Genomic DNA, 19,756 nt, shown 5'->3' with positions numbered 1-19,756 from the left:
GTGTATGCAGCTCTGGTGGTCTGTGGGTGGATGGAGTGACAGCACCGTGTGGGCCATCTGTTAAATCAAGTCTTGTGATGCACAGCGCCCCTTTTGGGCCAGTCGTGCTGCTCACTGGCCTCCCTCTCTCATTAGCTGATGACACTTCCCGATGTTCAACGAGAGATGGTTTCCAGCCCTGCTGACCCTGAACGCCACTTGAATCTGCAAAGATCAAGCTTCCTTAATTGCAGCCTCCACTGATACAGGCAGCCAGACGCACAACTGCATCTGAATTGCCATTTAATTAATGGCCAGGTGCTTGCAGGAATGTGCAGTGAACTTCCAAACTGTCATCATCGCTCAGCTCAGTGGTGTGAGTTTGGAAGGTTGGTTTTTGTGGGGGTTTTTTTTTTTGACTGGCTATATGTATTGCATACTGTCAGGGGTTCAGGGACAGAGGCACAGGGTAGGCAGGAGATGGAGAGCGATGGGGATGAATCCCAGGACAGCGAGGAAGAGGATGACAATGACTCAAGAGATTCCATGAGTCTTTCCAGCGAATCAGAGGATTCCCAGAAGGGGGCGCCGGTGGTCAAGGCCAGGGGAGCCCCAGGGGGGACGTGTCAGGAGCAGGGGGCCAGCGGGGGATCCCAAAGTGGCAGCTGGGCGTCAGGACCAGCCTCCCCGCCAGAGTGCAGCGAAGGGGGTGGAGGTTTCAGTGTATCAGGGGAAGCGGCTCCGGCAGCAGAGAAAGGAGGGAGGTCGGAGCAAGCCACCCTCCCGGAAGGGGAGGGGAGTAGTGAAGGGAGTAGTGTAGCTGTTAAAAGGAAGGTTAGAGGTTGGGCGCGCATGCCAAGTTCAAATGTAGAGGCGCGCGGAAGTACAGGGAGCCCGGAGGAGGGGCCAGGTCCCAAAGCCCGCAGGAGGGGGCAAGAGCAGTCTGATTCCGCGTCAGAGGAATCCAGGAGGGGCGAAACCCCAGCGGGCAGAAAGACCCTGCGGAAAAGGAAAGAGAGAAAGAGGTGGAGCAGCGCAAGCCTCTTAAACTGGTGCAGGGGAGGGACGGATTCAGAGGGGACTTCAGCGGTCTAAGCCTAGCAGACGTAGGGCTGCGCGCCTCGGATGTGAAGCAAACAATGAACTGCAATAAACACTTTTGTATATAAGAAGAGATAGGCGTTGGTCTTTTGTGAGCTGAGACTTGAGGCAGCCTTGACACATACACAAATGGCATACCTTGCACAGAAAATGGTTCTCCAAACGTAATTACCTCTTACTTTTTTGGGGTCTCTTCCCCTTTTCCAGCTCAATCATAGAGCACCACCATAGAGCACCTTTGCATCCAGTATGGTCCCTGTTCCATCTCTAGCCAGAAGTATCTGGTAGCAGGGGATGGGAAAGAGTTCTCTGTCTGAGTCCCTGGAAACTCAGCTCTGGGATGGACAAACCATCAGTCTGACCTGCTACCAGATAGCTTCCTATGCTCCTAAAGTGCTAGAGGGCTTAGGTTTCCTAGGCTCCAATATGCAGAGAGAGGGAGGGGAAGGGGCATCAAGTCACAGTAAGTATGGTAATTCATAACTCGAAAGCCCGCTACAGTGGTACCTCGGGTTACATACGCTTCAGGTTACATACACTTCAGGTTACAGACTCTGTTAACCCAGAAATAGTGCTTCAGGTTAAGAACTTTGCTTCAGGATGAGAACAGAAATTGTGCTCCGGCGGCGCGGCAGCAGCAGGAGGCCGCATTAGCTAAAGTGGTGCATCAAGTTAAGAGCAGTTTCAGGTTAAGTACAGACCTCCGGAACGAATTAAGTACTTAACCCGAGGTACCACTGTATTGCATCCAGATGATATGGGGTGGTCTTGTGATAACTGTCATTTCCCTATGTAGTTTTCTTTCAAGTCTGTTCATCCAAAAACAGCCTCTTCTTCTGGCCCTACAAAGTGAGTAATGTTGCTTTAGATTAAATAAATAAGAACAGCAAGGGTCTTCCTTTCTTAACAATAAATGTGCAGCTGATGTCCATGGCTGGTGAGAAATCCATATACTGCTCTTCTGTCAAAGGGGTATCACATTTCCCCAGCCCTCAAGCTGCATTATTCTGCTGCTGGGAAAATAGGACAGTGTCCGACCACTCCCCATCCCTGACCCAACACACACTCAGCTCTTTTGTGATGGCTGTATGGAATACGGTTATGCGACTGTCACAGGTACCTGCTAGAAAATGCCTGCAGCGTCCATGAATTGCAGGGAGCCTCGATCCATTTCCCCACATACCTGCTTTCTGGTTAATTTGTCACTAATGAGCAAACTCCCAATGCCTCTTTCTCATAAGGGCTGGCTGTGCTTCCTTTTGATACCATCTCCTTTTAAGTGCTTTGCAGGAGGGGCGAGCTCCTGCATTGCAGAATCGGTACATGGGAACTCATCCGGCAATATGCATTTTAAAAGGTTCTTACCCGAGGTTTCTAGGATGCCAGTTTGCTAGCAGTTATAAGCCATGCCAAAGAAGGAGGAGCTGTTAACATCAACACAGCCTGCTGTCTTGAAGCAACGCAATATCCCTGCAGCATGACTATCCACCCCCATTTTTTGTGTGCAAACTGGTAGGGTACCGAATTGTTGTGAGGTTCTATTTTCATTGCAAAAGTTGCTGTTTGAAGAGATGCAAAAATACACTTTCTGCTGTTTCATGCATTCCCCCGGCACATTTTTTCCTCTGACAGTGCTCTTTCGTTTCACGATAAGCAGAAATTTAGTAGATTAAGTCTGTCCTATCACTGCACCTATATACCGGGGTTTGGGGGAAGACTTCAGGTGGTATTCAAGGAAGTTTTACTCAGAGCAGACACATTGAAATGAATGAACATGACTCAGTTAGGCACATTGATTTCAATGGATCTGCTCTGAGCAGAACGTAGTTGAATACCACTTTATCTATTTATCATCCAGCTAACAATCAGATTTACAATGCAACAATCACATGAAAGGGAAACTGAGAAATCACACTCTGATTTCCATTTAAACATAACATTTTCTTCACTCCCCTCATTAAGGACTGGCATATTTTGCTTGGTTTTGCATCCATTTCATGGACGGAAATAGAATACTTATCTTCCACTGACAGATGAGCGCTCCAGCTGCTGCCAACAATTTCTGCTTTACCAAAGCCATGTTAATCATGTTACTTACTGGCAACTGCAAGCCACCCACCTGTTCTCTGTTCCCATCAGCAGCCAAGCAAGAGAACTTAGACAATTTCTTCTTCCTGTCCCCTGCATAGCTGGGTAAAAAGGGATGGTGTGGCAGGGAAAGGGTGTGTGGTGGCAGGGAAGCTGATATTGTTCATTAAATATGGTTGCTCTCTGAGCAGGTGATCTCCAAATCCCAAAGAGAAAAGTGGACAATATGGTTGGATTGGAGTAGATACCAGCTTGTAGCTGACTAGTGGAAAAATCTGTTGCCCTCCATACAAGGCAATGTTTGGTGAGTGGTGGTTGGTCAATTGTGGTGGGTCATGAGAACCACAGAAATGGGAGTGGTAAGAATGTCAGAGTTACACAACAGAGCATGTGAGCTATGCCAAGGCTTGCAAATAAACCCACTGTTGACTTAAACCCTGTTCATTTTTACTAGTTCACTGCCCCTTATGCCCACACATACCATGGCTTATTGAACATTTATGGCACACTGTCAATTAAAGAAAGCTTCTCCTCCAATGTTCTTGGGAAAGACTCAGAAATCACCGCCAGCCATGCAGTGGTTCCCAGTTAAGTTTCTCTCATATCCTTCATGTCCTGTCTTACCCCCCAAGCACTTTGTGGCACACCCTTCAAAATTAGGAGGAATACCTGCTTCTTGTCCTCATCAACCTCCCTTCTCCAAGTTTTATTTATTTCAAACATTTCATTCCTTTTTCTGGCTGTTTCTTTTTGCCTAGAAATGGCTTCGTTTTCCTCTCTTCTTTGTAGTGGGCTGGCACTGTTGCAAGCCTCCCACAAAAGGAGAAGGCCAACTGATTATGCTCATCAGTTCCCCATTTTTCTGTCTTTTGTGTGAGGATACTGGAATTTATTATTTTGGGATCAGAATAGACAAGCACCTCAATTAGGTAACAAGTACCAGGGCTGGCACATGCAGATTCTCAAAGCATTAAAATTGTCACTGAAATGAATCTTAGGTCTGCAGGTTTGAATTCTGAACAAGACTCCACTATCTAAAACATCAGATTTTACAGTATAATCTGAGAAAACAAAATGTGCAAACCTACAAAGTAAGTTTCTGTCTCATATTTTTAATGCATAAGAGTTAGCAAATACAACGGATTTGCATTTTAACTATTTTGAATCTAATTCTTTGGAATTTATCACATCAACAGTTATGATAAATTCCAAAGAATCAGATTCAAAATAGTTATCAACAGTTATCTTTAGCAAGGCACTGGGGATATCCACGTTGGGCCTAAACCAAGCATGTCCAAAGTCCATTTCGGGGGTGTAATCTGGCCCACCGGTTGGTTTAATCCGCCCCCCCATGGCAGTTTATTTCCTGGGGCAAAATCCTAAGAAAACCTCAACAACTTCAATCCTAAAAAAAGCCTTTGGGCAGCCCTCACGGCCCTTCACTTCATCAAATCTGGCCCTCTTTGAAAAAAGTTTGGACACCACTGACTGCAGAGATTTACCCTAAATATGTCTTTGTCTGGGGGAATTTCTTAGATAACCCACAATGGTCAAAGGACAGGAGCTGTCCTACTGGATCCGACTAGTGACTGAGTCTACTTCAGCTACGATGCTACATATGAAACAGGATAACTTTGGATGCTTCTGAAAAGCCCACCAGGACCAATACTGTTGAGTCCAAAAAGAGTTGCACCAAAACTTCATTCTGGACACCCCCCCCCAAAAAAGCAAAGAAGCTACCTCTTAATTCCTTCTTACAAATGAATTCCTATGGTCAGTGCTTTTTTTTCTAAAATAAATGTTTAGGGTACTCTCAATTTGACTCAAGAAAATTACAATTTTATAGTTCAAATCTGGAAAAATAAATACAGTAAATGGACAAAAGTACAAGATTCACAAAATGTTTAGGGGTTTGCGTACCCCTGTGTCCAGCCCCCCAGAAAAAAACACTGCCTATGGTTACTACATTTCATACTGAGATCCAGTCACCCACCTATACAGACAATGTCCATGAAGCCATACATTCCATAGCAGATCTGGAAGAGCAGGTCTTGCCGTTGCCATTTCGCAGAAGGACTGAAGGTGGACCAGATGAGCCACGAGATACTGGCGATAAGGAAGAGGGAACCCAAGATGGCGGCCGCTATCTGAACCTTTTCAATGACGGTCAGAGAAATGGCTTGCCACTGCAAGACAGCAGCGGGGATGGGGGGAAGAGGGAGGGGAAGTCAACAAAGAAAAGAGAAGCGTAAGCAGAAGATGTAGAGAATTAATTCCTTAGTTAGTGGTACCAGTGGCTACCAATGAACACCCCACAGCATTTCGCATGGACTTTTGCAACAGAGGCTAGCAGCTCTTTAGACAGCAGACTTCAGAAGAAAAGGGCAGTCCTGTGCCTGCCTGCAACAGGAGATCAGAAAGATGGGATCACATTTTGCCACATGCCTTTGTTCTGCTCTCCGTTCTGCTATTCTACTGTTTGACCATAGCCCACTGCCATTCAAAACATTTATGGGCTGCTTTGTTACGAGTGGGTTGGGTAGGTGCATTGATTAAGTACACCTTAAGTATTCTTTTTTCTTGATTTTCTCACAGTATTGGTCATGGCTAGTTTTGCAGAAACTAGCATGGGAACATGCCATGGTGGTAGTAAAATTCATTTGCCCATGGCGCACAGACGAGTAACGATGGCATGGGCACATCATAATTTGAAAGGAGCGATCCTGAGTGGCCTAAAGGGTGTGAGGCTCTCTGTGCATGACCAAGCAGGGGCTTTTTAATGGTACCCAGGGGATGGGGATGCAGCCATAGCCCTAAGGATCAAACTGTGCATCACTATATCCATGATTTTAAGCTTAAACTGATCACTTTTCTTTTGAAGAAAAACAGCAGTCAGTCCCCAGTCTGGAACTTCCACCACTGGGAGCAAATATGAAATCCACTTGCCAAATTTCATTGGTCTGACTACTCTTCTGCATTTCAGAGCCCGGGGAGAATGGGTGGAGGTGGGGTCCACAACTGTGTTGTTGTTGTTGTTTAGTTGTTTAGTCGTGTCCAACTCTTCGTGTTGCCACCCGCCTATTTGGAAAGCCCAAGAAACTCATGGCAGTGTCAAAAAGATGTGTGTGTGTGTGTGTGTGTGTGTGTGTGTGTAAAATCATTTGATGGGATAAGAAATGACCAGGTTTCCAAAAGAGAGAGAGAGAGATTATTTCATTTTTGCCTTGCACATTTTTACTCACATCACACAAAAATTGACATTATACAAGGGATAAAAAATAATAATCCCAGAACTGTACTTTTAAAAATAAAATATAAAGGGAAATGCCTACAAAATCCTTGAAGAGGCCAGGCCTCTTGTGGCTATGATTTTTTATAGTACTTTGTAATGTGCTGCTCTCGCTCTTCCATAGCTGTTTAATAGGTGCAGAGCCCCTGTGGTTATTATTTACAGAGGACAACATTGTGAAATATACTCAAACCAGGAACTTACCAGCCAACATTACATGTTTGGCTGGCAAAATAGTGTGTGAGATTGGTTCAAGTAACCTTCCATTTACTCACTCTGTTATGACATCCATCTGTGAAAATAGGCTTTACAAATTATTTTTAAACATCTCATCTTCTGGCTAGATAAATTTTGAAGCATCTGAGGATGTGTGCATTTTGCCCTGTGCTTCTCTTCTAGATGGTGTGAAATTTCAATAAAAGGTTTTGTTTAACAGCAAAAACATCCATGTTTGTTCTTATCAGTTTTATAGTACAGCATCTTACATTCTCTACACACTTCATGGCTGCTGTCCTTTGTCCTGCTCTGAGCACCATTATCTGCTTGCTCTATGATCACAACAACAGCTCTTTGGATGTGGAAAGGAATGCAACTGTTTGTGAAAGGCTGTGATTTTATATGTACCATGCACCTGAGAGAAAGCCCCATTGAACTCAATGGCACTTCTGAATAGAACTGTAGGATTATGCTGAACTGCCTCCCCTCCCCCCTTTGGAAGCATTGTCTTATCAATGAATGCAACAAGAATGATGCAGACCCCTTGAACTGCTAGTCAAGCACATCCCTTATAAGCAGAAAGTGTCATGTATGTTTCTGGCTTTGTCAAGGAATGGTTTGAAAGCCCTTGCAGCAAATACATGCCAGTGCTGTATAACTTAACCTAATGTTGCTCCTAAATTTTGGCGCTCAGAATAAAAAGCTTTCTCTATGGCCCCTGAGGAGTCATGTTTGCAAAGCCTTCTGTGACATCAGAGCAGCTGAGATAATGACATCAGAACAGTTCAGCTAATTGCCCTCAGATGCACTGTGATATGCCTGCATCTGACATCCTGAGATCGCAGAGGGCCTTTGCAAACCCAAGGCTAGATTGCTGACACACTCGCAAGGCTAAAATAGGCTAACTGTATCATTGCCTCATCAGAGCAGCCTGGCAAGCAGTGCCATGAAGAGAAGCGAGCGAGCTGACGCAGCAGCCATCCAGGAAAAGCGCAGAAGGGAGAATCAACAAAACTCATATGCCAAAAGAAAAATGAAAGCAAAGAGGGCAGCGCCAATACAAAGCACCACCACCTACAGGCAAAAATGTGTGAAGGTAGGAATTGGTAGGGGGTAGATCTTATTTCAGTGATGAGGAACCTTTGAACTTCCAGGTGTTGCTAGACTACAACTCCCATCATGCCTGATCATGGGCCATGCTGGCTGGGGCTGATGGGAGCTGCAATCCAGCAGCATCTGGAGGGCAACAGGTTCACTGCCTTAATCCTTCTATATATTCAAGTTCCAGTTTTGTGATACGGAGTAATGCAAAGCAGCTCCTGTAAAAAAGAAGTCCACCTAATGAAGCAGCCTCTGAGATCCCATGCTTAGCATTCGGGGATTCATCTAGAGAATTTTTTGCCCCACAAATGCATTAGAAATTAGATTAAAGGAGCCTGCTTTCAGTATTCCTTTAACCAAGGGGCATCTTCTATATAGCTCCTCTATAAGACTATTTGTGTGATATTTTGGGCCTAGCATGACCTTCTGTCCTTTGGTGAAATGTCCATTGTATCACACAGATGGACTGCTAGCTTGTTTATTAAGGTTATGCTCTGATTAGGGCCATCAGAGAAAAATGTTACCTTTTCCCATGAAACCCCCACCCCCAGCTATACAGAGTAGAAAAGGCACATTTAATGGGCGTAAATTCAAGCTAAGTGGCCACTTCACTGACGCAAGGAACCTTCCAAGCATGATTTTCTGGCCAGTTACATGAATGTACAAGATTGCCTGGGAATGAAGTGTTCCGAGGATATGTCAGGGTTCCTGGAAATCGCTTTTGGACCTGCACAAGTGGTTTTATTTGGGGAGGATGCTTGATTGGTGGCTGGATTGTGGCTGGGTTAATTAAAAAGCAGCAAGGCCATTCTGTGTATTCTCTGTTTTACAGGCTGTGCAGTCTGCACTGATAACTGGCTCAAGCTATGTATGGTGTATGCTGGCTGCTGTTTCCCCACACTGGGTCTCAGGAACGCTACAATCCTAGATAGCATTTGCAGATTTGTAAATGCAGATTTTAAAAAAGCAAAACCCAACAAGGAATCTACAAGGGCTCTTTTGAACTGCCCAGCACTGTTGCAGTGGATGCAGGGTTGGACCAGGCAGCCCTCAAACAAAGGACTAAGAAACAGAGAACTGTCCTCTGGCAGCCCTTCAAAACACAGGACCTTATTCTGCAGTGTGACAAAGGCCACTCATGCCTACATGCTTTTGGCAGCTTGCCCTGTGGCAGACATACCCCCTTCCCCATGCATGGCTGCATAACATCAAGGAGGGTCTCCTGCCTCACATGATTATAGCCAAGTGAGACCATTTCCCATAGTGGGATATGGGAAATCAATAAGAAACCCTTTATTTTACTGCTTTCTTCCTTTCTCTGTTTCTGCTATTCTTTATCCTTCCCTTCCTCCCTTTTTCTTTAAAGCTAATAGTTAGAACTGTTTATTATGCTGACTGGTTCTGGAGCACTCCGGATACTAAGCCACGAAGGGAACTGGAGGGGTCAGGGGGCAGAAAGTGAAGGGGGATTTGGATTGTTCTACAAAATTGGACTTGCGGCGTGGCACCTGCATATGTTGTTGTAAAGCTGATTAAAAAGCACAATAAAAACTATTAATAGAAAAGAAAAAGAGGCCGCTCTTCTTTGATCTCAGAGATTGTGTTGGGACTTAGCTGTGGGGTACCCTCTGAGGTATATTCGGCTCAAGCCAGTAATGGAGTTATAGATCAAAATCAGTGCCATGACACGTTCCCAGGAAACAATGAGAAGCAGCTCCTTTCCTTGGTATAACACGCTCTCAAAGATGCATCCCTTTCAGGAGAGCATAACGTAGCACAGAGCGGCTCAGAGAGCTGGACTTAAACTGGGAAGGCATCCTCAAATCCGCTGCTCAGCCACAAATCCTACTAGGTGATATTGGGCCAGTCTCCACTTTCTCAGCCTAAACCTACCTCACAAGGATGCTGTGAGGATGCTATGGAAGACTGTCCCAACATACACTGCCTTGAATTCTTGGGAGGGAGGGTGGCATAAAACAATAATTAATTGTGCTCTTCTGCCCGGTGTTTCCGACTACATTTGATTGTGTAATTGGGGGGGGTCTAATTTTCCCGGTCAAACCGCAGGTTCTCTGCATCACATGGTTACTACCCCTGCTCAAAAGAAACAGTGTGGCTTAAACTGGGGAGTGGAGGAAGCAGGGGGCACTGTTATGTACTGAGTTGAATAGGACCCAAAATGCAGCAGTCTGATTGGTCCTAGAACAATAGGATTCAGAATGCAGCAGTCTGATTGGTCCACAGGAGCCACCCAATCCAGCTCCTGGTGGAAGTGAATCCGCAACCTGATTGGCCTACAGGAGAATCCCGGAATTAGCCAATCACGTGGGGCCCATTGTGTAAATAATGTATATAAAGCAGACATTCTGGGGGAACTTCCATTCCTCCTGACCACTATGAACTGAATTAAGAGCATGAAATCCACTCTTGACTCCGAGTATATTTCAGGCACGCAGGCCAGGCCAGCCCTCAGTGTCCCCATGTGCTATGGGCACACCCACTCCAGCACCACCACCACCCTTGACTTTCCCAGAAGGTCTGAAGGGAGCTTGTGTTTGGGGCCAAATGCACTCCTTCTGACATGTGACACTCCCTGATAAGGTGAGGAGGAGGAGGCTTGTAAAGACATTCAGCCCAAAGCATTTAGAAGTCCCCTTCAGACCTCCTGAGTAGTCAACAGAAGAGAGTCAGCAGTGGTGCACACAGGCCTCTTCTCCCTCACCAGTTTAAGCCCTCACACATTCTTTTGAATGCCTGAATAGGACTATTTGTTATAAATTGAATAGGGCAGTGCAAGAGACACACAGCTCCTCTGCCACTTGAATGATGGTTTTCAGTGAGCTACCTGCCAGCTGATTAGTGTGAAATCAAACACATACCAAGCCTGAAAAAACTCCAGCCATGTAGGATGCAGGTAAGATTTTAGTAATTTGTTCAAATACTTGGAATATTATTATAATATTTATAGCCCACCTTTCCGCCAAGGACCTCAAGGTGGCATACGTGGTTCTTCCTCTCCCCCATTTTCTCCTCACAACAACCCCATGAAGGAGGTTAAACTGAGAGGAAGTGACTGGCCCAAGGTCACCTGCTGAGCTTCATGGGCATTTGAACCCATGTCTCCTACACCTTAGTCCAACACTCCAACTGCGGCACATCACTTTGTTGAGACATGAACGAAACTGTGCCTCTCAGATTCATGAACGGTATTGGAATATCTACGTGGGTGCAGTATACTAAACACACACACACACACACACACACACACACACACACACACGTTTTACCCTAAGTGGATGTGACCAGAATACATAGCATATTCTATTTGTTTTTTAATGTCAGAGCCTAGCATAAAACAAATATTCGGTAGCACCGGTAGGCTGCACTGATATTGTTTTGAGAACACAGTAAAGAAATGAACTCATAAAAGGGAACCATTTCATCTTCATTTTCTTCCCTGCCAGCTCATTTGACATTGTTGGGTACTGACTGCCATTGTGGTTAATTTCTATCTGGTCTTTATTTCTGAAGCTATGCTGTATTCAAATCAAGAGCAACCTGATCTGTTTTTTTAATGATAGGAGCGAGATACTCCCCCCTCCTCTTACAGCACATACTAATTTTAAATCAGAGTGCTTGAAGTCTTACACCCAGGGAAGAAAAGCTGCTTTGCCCACAATCCAGTCATTTTGTTTCCACGTGTCCCTGAACTGTGCATAGTGTGCAATCATACTGTCTCACACTTCTCTGGGAATTGTAGGGGGTGTGTGGTCTCCACCATTCCTTCCCAGTCCAGTCCCTGACACCTATACAGGGCTGCCTTCAGATGTCTTCTAAAAGCTGGATAGTTGTTTATTTTCTTGACATCTGATGGGAGGGCGTTCCACAGGGTGGGTGCCACTACCAAGAAGGCCCTCTGCCTGGTTCCCCTCACTTCTTGCAGTGAGGTAACCAATCCTGAACCCAGATTGGAACAGATCTAAATAACTTGCATCATCCAAGAATGCTTGCAGTTGCCCCAAGCTTCCCCAAGACGGTGGTACCTGTGACTGGTCAGTAATTTTTCCAGTGCAATGGGTCCAGGGCTGGTTTCTTTACAAAAGGACTCTTTTAAATGCCTGTGTGCAGTTTCCATTTTAATTCCTGTTTCAGCTAATTGTGTAAGAGCGATGCCTCCACAGTGCTAAAGGGCTCTAATATCGAACCAACATGTTTTGGGACTTAGAGGGATGATGGCCTCTTAGGAACATTGAGTGGAATTCAACAGGTGCCCTTGTGCTGGCGAAAGAGCTTCTGACCCAGCGGACGGCTGGACGCCACCTGCTTGGCTCAAGCAGCGAATGTTGCTATACATCAAAATAAGAATAGCACAAGAATGGCAAGCCCAGGAAACCCATAATGCATTGTGACAGTAAGTGAAACATACATCCAGTGCCATCTCTCAAGCGAGCCGCTGGCAGTATTTAAGAAAAGGCTGTGCAAACTGTGCCAGCTGAAAATGAAAAAGGAAGATAGATCCTGGAGCTGGAGAAAAGGCAGCTGACATTATAATTCCGCCTGTGGGCTGTGCGGATGTTACTGAAGCCTCGTCTTAGCTTGATTCTGAGAATCTTCTGGACATAATAGGAGACTTTTTTGGTTTGATGACCAAGGCTGAACAAATAAAAAGATGAGTTGTTGTAGTAGTTGTAGTTGTGTGTGTGTGTGTTTAAAAATCTGATTATATTATTAAACGTTCATAAACATCTTTGCAGAGCTTTCAAAATAATAAATAAAATGGGAAAGAGCAATTCTGTCATTCACTGTGCAAGGTATGATACAATGAATAACGCCACACACACACACACACATACACACACACACACACACTGGATGAGAGGAAAGCATTAAAAAAAGGCAAAACAATGGAAGAAAGGACTTTGAAATAATCTCTAGTACCTTTACCTGCAGGGGGTTCTTTGTGCTTATGGCAATGACGTGATACTTGTAATAACACAGCTCACAGCTCCAGCATCCCCTCTCACTGATCCATTTGATCAGACAAGGCTGATGTGTACATTTCACTGACCCGTCGCACCGACACGGACTAAGCAACTCACCCTGGGAACAAAGAGAAAGAAAGAGAAATAGGATCAAAAGCTGGTTTTTGCTGCCCCCGTCCAGAGGCAGTGGAGCACAGGCAGGCCTGCGTGAACATGGAGATGCATTCCTTCCCACACCCCAAGGGTAGAAAACAGCCAACTGCTTCCTACATGGTCCCACCTCAGATTTCCCCCTCTAACCACATGGAGATGAGGCCACCTCTTGGCACTAGGCATGTGGAGAGCTGAATATTTCTTCGCACACATGACTGAAACTGCCTTGGTCGCGCTGGTTGATGATCTCCGGCGGGCTAGGGACAAAGGTGAGAGCTGTTTCCTAGTTCTGCTGGATCTCTCAGTGGCCTTTGATACCATTGACCATAACATCCTTCTGGACTGTCTAAAGGGGCTGGGAGCTGGAGGCACTGTTATATGGTGGTTCCGCTCCTTTCTCCTGGGCCGTGTCCAGAAAGTGGTGTTGAGGGATGAGTGTTCAGACCCCTGGGCTCTCACTTGTGGGGTGCCTCAGGGTTCCGTCCTCTCCCCCATGCTTTTTAATATCTATATGAAGCCACTGGGAGAGATCATCAGGGGGTTTGGGCTGGGTGTTCATCAGTATGCAGATGACACTCAGCTCTACCTCTCTTTGAAATCAGAACCAGTGAAGGCAGTGAATGTCCTGTGTGAGTGCCTGAAGGCAGTTGGAGGATGGATGGTGACTAACAGACTGAGGCTGAATCCTGACAAGACCGAAGTACTGTTTTTGGGGGACAGGGGGCAGTTTTTAATGTTTGATGTTTTATTGTGTTTTTAATATTCTGTTGGGAGCTGCCCAGAGTGGCTGGGGAAACCCAGCCAGATGGGTGGGTTATAATAAATAAATTATATTATTATTATTATTATTATTATTATTATTATTATTATTAGATTGCTCAAGGGCTATTTTATTGTAGCATAGCTCTACACTACTGAATTCTAGCTTCTCCAGTTATTTTTAAACACTTATACACTGCCTTACCCAATTTTCAGTCATTAGACTCTTCTATCAAAACCAACAAATAATAAAACAATTATTACTATTGAAGCCCAGCATGATTTTCCTCCAGCTATCCAAAGACCATTGCATATCAACAGATTTGTGGAGGTAGAGTGTAACCACCATAGCTAGTACCCATTGATAGCCTATGCCATCGTGAATTTATCTAAAACGCTTTTAAAGCAATCCATCCTTCTTGTAGGAGCGAATTCCACAATGGAATTCTTCTTTCTTTTGTGCACCATCCAACATTCAGCACAGTTCTAGCATTATGAGAGAGGGAGAAAAATACCTCTAGAGAAAGGGTGTTCCAGAGGACTGGGGCAACCACCAAGGAGTCTCTGCTTTGCATCATACAGTCAGCCTAAGTTTCTTACTAGATGAACCCTGGAGCAGAGCCCTGAAAGATAATCTTAACAGGCTGGTAGGCTCATACAGGCAGCTGTGCTTTCTGGGGTTGTGGCAAGTCTCTCCCCTATGTTCTCCGTAACGTCCTTCCTCCCAAGACTCCAACCTGATTGCTTGACTCTAAGTCAAATGCAGCACCTGCTCAGAAATCCAGCCAAAGCTGCTTGGCATTCAAGTTAGATCGTCAGCAAAAAACACTATTAATATTCATTGCATTGTTACAAGTTACAAACTGGTTTATAATGAGAAATAGTGAATCCTGCCATTCCTTGTCATGCAAACTCAGAAGCTCAGGGCCGAGTGGTTCTGACATCCGACAGTATATGTAGCAATTTGTGTTGCAAAAGAATCTGGGAATAAAGATAGCAGAGCCTTATCCACCTTGACACTCATGCCTACCCACCCCCACCCCCACCATCTGCACAGGTGGGGTAGTACCTATCCCACCACGGAGTTTAATTATGAAACTGGATGGGAGGAAAAGGGCATAAACCAGGAGGAAACAGCAGCTGAAGAAGCCGTATTGCCAAAAAACAAAATCAATTTCTCATTGGCTGATACTTTTGGGTGGTTAGACTAAGGGTGGAATTGGTAGGAATTGAAATTTAAAATGGGATTACCTCTTCTGATACCTTCGTGTGATATGACACTCTGTGCAATACAGATCCTTTTCATGCCACAAAGGTAAGACCAGGAGCTCTTGGTCAGATCAGAGAGAAACCCACGTTGTTATTCACGAAGTATGGCAGCATAGATGTCATCCCACAATGGAGAGCCTGTAGATGGTTGGACTAGGATCTTGGGAGACAAGGGTCCAGATCCCCACTCAGCTCACTGGGTGACCTTGAGCCAGTCACTTTCTCTCAGCCTAACCTACCTTACAGGGTTATTGTGAGGATAAAATGGTAGTGGTGAAAAATAGATGTAATAAAAAATCATTTTGCGGGGTGTGTGTGTGTGTGGTGGTTTCAGACAGTATTAATAGGGAGCTTGGATTGCCCTGTGTCAGCTTCCTTCCTCAGTGATGAATCCATTCTGCTAGGGTATTACATAATAACTGCAGTCTCCACTAGGCAAGCTATTCAATAATAGTCATCTGTATGTATAACACCAACTGGTAGCAGCATGTGTTCCAACACAAATACTAAATGTAGTCCGGGGGAGCACAATGTATTAGTGTATATGGAATTATATGTGCACAAGTGGCAACTAGGTTGTTTGGGTATTCTCCACTATTCCGTTAAGGGGTGTGAAAATGTGATAGCTTGGAAAATCAGCAGGCCTTGTAAGTCTCTCTTGTATTTAACAACATTTTATGTTCTGCTTGAGTGCAAGCTTTTAAGTGGCTTACAATAAAACTCTCGATAAAATACAACAAACAGCCAAGAGATCATCACCCATTTTAAAGCACTGAGTAGTTGATCATTTTAAAGAGCCACTCCTGAACATGTGGGTGTCCGACTCCCAAGTGAAATATTACCGTAACTCTCCTTGCAGGAATTATCGAATTCCCACCTCGCACGCACCCTGCCTCCAGTAATTCCTAACACGTTCCCTGCTTTATTCCCAACTTCTCAGTAAGACTCTTATTTAGTATAAGTTACTCATTTTGCAGGCCCAAAACAAGAGGCTGCTTATTGATGAACAGGGAAAGGAAAATCAAAGCAACCACAAGAACAAGCTACCAAGTGGGGTCTTAGCTCCAACCGCGAATAGCTAGAGGCAATGCTTCACTCTATCAGCCATTACAGAGACTCAGCCCTCAGCGCCTCCTACGGCAAGGATCGTGACCCTGCTGCCTTCCAGATGTTGCTGGAGCCACCATCCCTCACCATTGGCCATACTGGCTGGGGCTGATGGGAGCTGGAGACCAACAACATTTGGAGGGCCTCAGGTCTTCCATCCTTGTCCTATGGCAGCTCACCCACTTGCTTGAACCTTGGGCCCAGGGGTCAAATGCAGATCTCTGGTCCTCTCTCTGTGTCCTTCAGAGCTCTCCCCAAGCCACACCCCTCCACGGCCCCACTCCAGACCACCTCACATGCCTTTGCCTGGCTGGAAGATGCCATTGAAATGTGACCAAGGCTCTTGCTTGCTTGGAAAAAGGATGAAGAGATGTGTGTGCAGGGGTGTGTATGTGTAGCAACCTCTGACTTTTGCATGGCCAAAACGTAGACTGTTGTACATAGGTAAGAGTCACATACCTTGTTCCACCCACCTTTTGCCTCTGGCTCCTTCCATGTGGGCCCAGGAAGGCTGTCCTTGAGGGAATGCAGTCCCCAGGATGTAAAAGGTCCCCCATACCTGTCTTATGGTATCTTCAAAGCTAATACATGTTATTGCCGCATGCAGCTTTTGTGGGCTAGGGCCCACTCCCACTTTGTCGCCAGCACAGTGAGGTCACGTGGGACACCCATTTTATCAAAGGTGGGCACAAAGGGAAAAGGGGGAAAGCTTATACAGTGTTGCTGGGTTGTTGTTGTTTTTAATTTACTTGGAGTTCATACCCAAAGAGTGTTGGGTGACAGACAAGAGGGTGTGGTGGATGCATGACTCTTAATGGTGTGTGTGTGTGTGTGTGTGTGCAGTGCCTTTTTTTCCTAGAAAAAGAGGTGCCAGCACTCCATGAACATCTCCCCTTGTTCTCTTAGAATGCCAATGGTGCCCACCTGAGAGGCGCCAGAACTGAGTTCCGGTGAGCGCCAGCTGGGGAAAAAAAAAAAGCCCTACGTGTGTGATACGCCAAGAATGAAATGTAAAAAGTGGCGCTAATGGTCTCTTTAGTGTATGTAACTCCACATTCAATTGATAAAGAATTGGAAACGTTAAAGTGGAAAATAATCACTAGGCATTTCCTGCATTAAAAACATAATTATATGGGATTTAACAAGAATCACATTGTTACTCTGCTGCTGGTAAATGCCAGTAACCGTGTATTAGTAATTTGTCATCACGGAAGACACTTAGCCCTAGCTGCCCTTCTGTTAAACTTCTTTAAGTGGTCCCACAGTGGAGAGCGAATGGCTGAGACTGCCAGGAGACCCAGGACATCAGGCTATCTCTCACTTAGCAGCAAATATTTCATGATCTATAAGCAAGCCATTTGCAAACATCAGTTTTTCCTCTCAGTGGCCTCATGTGGTTTAAGTCCCATGAAATAAATAGTAAGCTCCTGAGATTTCGGGATTGTGCCTGTGACCAAATGGCATTGAGAAACCAAAAGGCAGTTTATGCTGCTGAAATGTGTTCCTTCCAGGGAGGGGTGAAGACAGATTTTGCATCATATAATTTAGTTTCAGATTTATAGGTATTTCTCCCCATGCCATCTAGAGAAATACAGATGTCATGATCTAAGATTGGGTGTTATCATTTAATATGTTTAGGTTTCAAATGCCAAGCCTTTAGTTGGATATATTATGAATTTTTCATTATTGTTCATCTGTTTTCGTGGTTCTATAATAATTTGAGAACTAATAAAAATAAACTAAAAGGAAAAAAGAATGGATTTTTAGAAGGAAGTAATCACTTTTTGTATCTGCTGGGATTTGCAAGTGCTGGAATCTTGCAGCACAGAGAATTTGCTTGGTTAACTTTGCAGCTAAGGACCAGGTTACCTGAAAGATCATCCCACCCCTTATATAACCAGTTGATCATTGGGTATTGCAGGTAAGGGCCTCCTGCAGATACCATCTTATTTGGACGTCCATTCAACACATGCAAGAATCGGGCATTTTGTGATGTAGCATTGACTCTCTGAATTCCCTCCCTTGAATATTAGACAAGCATAATCTCTGTTGTCTTGTTGGCACCTAGTAAATACCTTCCTCTTTCAACAAGCCATTGAAGCTGAGATCTTTCCCAGTCTGCATCCGTATTCAAATTGCTTTTGAAATGTTTTTTAGCATTTTATCTTTTGTGGTTGGTCACTCTGGGATCCTTTGGGAGGAAAGGTTTAGTAAAAAATAAATTTTAAAAAATCAAACTTTCTCTCTAATTTTGCCATAGGTGACAGAAGAGTAGATGTTGACCCCTCATGTGAAGCAAATAAAAGCATGATGGAAACAGTGCTCTAAATAAAACTCCAGGAGGAATTACAACTCTGCATTAAGACCATCAATAATTTTCTAATTTTCAAAGATATTTTTAATTTTGCTTTTTATAATGTCATCTGAATAGGTTTGGGGGTTTGTTTGTTTTAAAATCATGAACACAGTCCAATGAACTTTTAAGTTCCAAGTTAAGATCTTGTTCAAGTCAATTGATCTTAAAAAGTGCTGACATTTGGCTGGCTGCACTGTGTTGATGGTAGTTTTTCTGTTGATGTTTCATATGGTTTTTGCCATTTGTTTTTTGCAAACTTGTGAAAAGTGTGACTTAACATTTGCAAATGAATATCTATTGCCAAGAATCAGAAATTAGCAACAAAAAACTCAAGGCTTGTGTGAGACACTAGATAACCTTAGTTGTAAATTTTGACTTTTATATCTGCGGATGTGAGAAGGATTCATTAATTAATCCAATTTATGAGCCTGTGGCTAAATTTAGAGTGCAACCCTATCCCATGTCTATTCAGAAGTGCATCCCATTGAGTTCAAAGGGGTTTACTCCCCAGGAAGCAGATACAGGCTTCCACCCTGCTGAGAAGTTGCCAAGAGAGAGAGAACTTAAATTAATGGAAAGGAAACTCGGGGAAATTGAACTCAAAAATCCAATATTCTTAAGGGAGAAAGCACTCTTTAAGACAAAGATAGAGCTGTGTTGGTTGGCTGGCATCTGTCTGTCTTGAGAGAGGTGAAGTCAAATGACCTGGGCAGTGTGCATGTAGGTCCTCAGCTGCCCAGACAACAAGACTCCCCTCTTGGCCTTGCTGATGTGGTCCAAAGGAAAGCAGAGCAATACATTTGGCACCAGCTTGGCTGCAGGAGTTGCTGGAAGGAGGGATACAAGGCGCCATCCAACTGGCTTAGGACTCCACTCCAGATTTGTGCAGGGTTTATTCTTTAGGCTTTTCTTCTCCCAAAGATAACCTGAAAGGCAGGAGAGGTTTAGGATTGGAGTCTTCCTTCTCTTAGATGGGTTACCAGGTTGATGAGCCCCATCTGCCCTTTACTTCCCTCTACAGCACGTGTAGAAACCGCCTTCTTGACCATTGGACCCACTATTGGTCTTGTCTTCTCAATCTGCCAGAGCCTGTCTTCATATCCAGGGTAAATCCTTAACTCACCAGGGGTTTGAGACCCATCATCTTCTCCTACCTGGTTCCACTGGGCAATCAAAGCAGTGCCTAGAGTGTGGCCACTATCACATACTGACAGCTTCTTGGAACCACAGGTGAGAGCTGAATGCAGGGTGGAGACCAAAGGTGGACAAACTACGCCAGAAGGAGCATGACATGTTCCCCATGTACTACCCCTCCCCTAACACCCCAAGGGCTGTATACACACCATAGAGCACATA

General features: G+C 44.7%; 1 protein-coding gene across 2 annotated transcripts in view; it reads right to left on the bottom strand.

Moving 5' to 3' along the window:
• The window catches only part of MARCHF4 (membrane associated ring-CH-type finger 4), a 113,017-nt gene that overhangs the window by 11,614 nt on the left and 81,647 nt on the right, over window positions 1-19,756 (bottom strand). Inside the window, exons 2-3 of one of the 2 annotated variants that reach the window (XM_081008591.1) lie at window positions 12,713-12,874; window positions 5,162-5,354 (exon numbers count right to left, since the gene is read on the bottom strand). In XM_081008591.1, coding sequence (XP_080864717.1) covers window positions 5,162-5,354; window positions 12,713-12,874 — 355 coding nt within the window. The remainder of the gene's footprint in view (window positions 1-5,161; window positions 5,355-12,712; window positions 12,875-19,756) is intronic. The other variant, XM_081008592.1, reaches the window with a different exon arrangement.

Source organism: Podarcis pityusensis (genome assembly GCF_964106645.2).
Source record: "Podarcis pityusensis genome assembly, chromosome: 1".
NCBI lineage: Eukaryota > Metazoa > Chordata > Lepidosauria > Squamata > Lacertidae > Podarcis > Podarcis pityusensis.
Note: the sequence above shows the minus strand (reverse complement) of the source record. Positions and strands in the feature narration are given on the sequence as shown.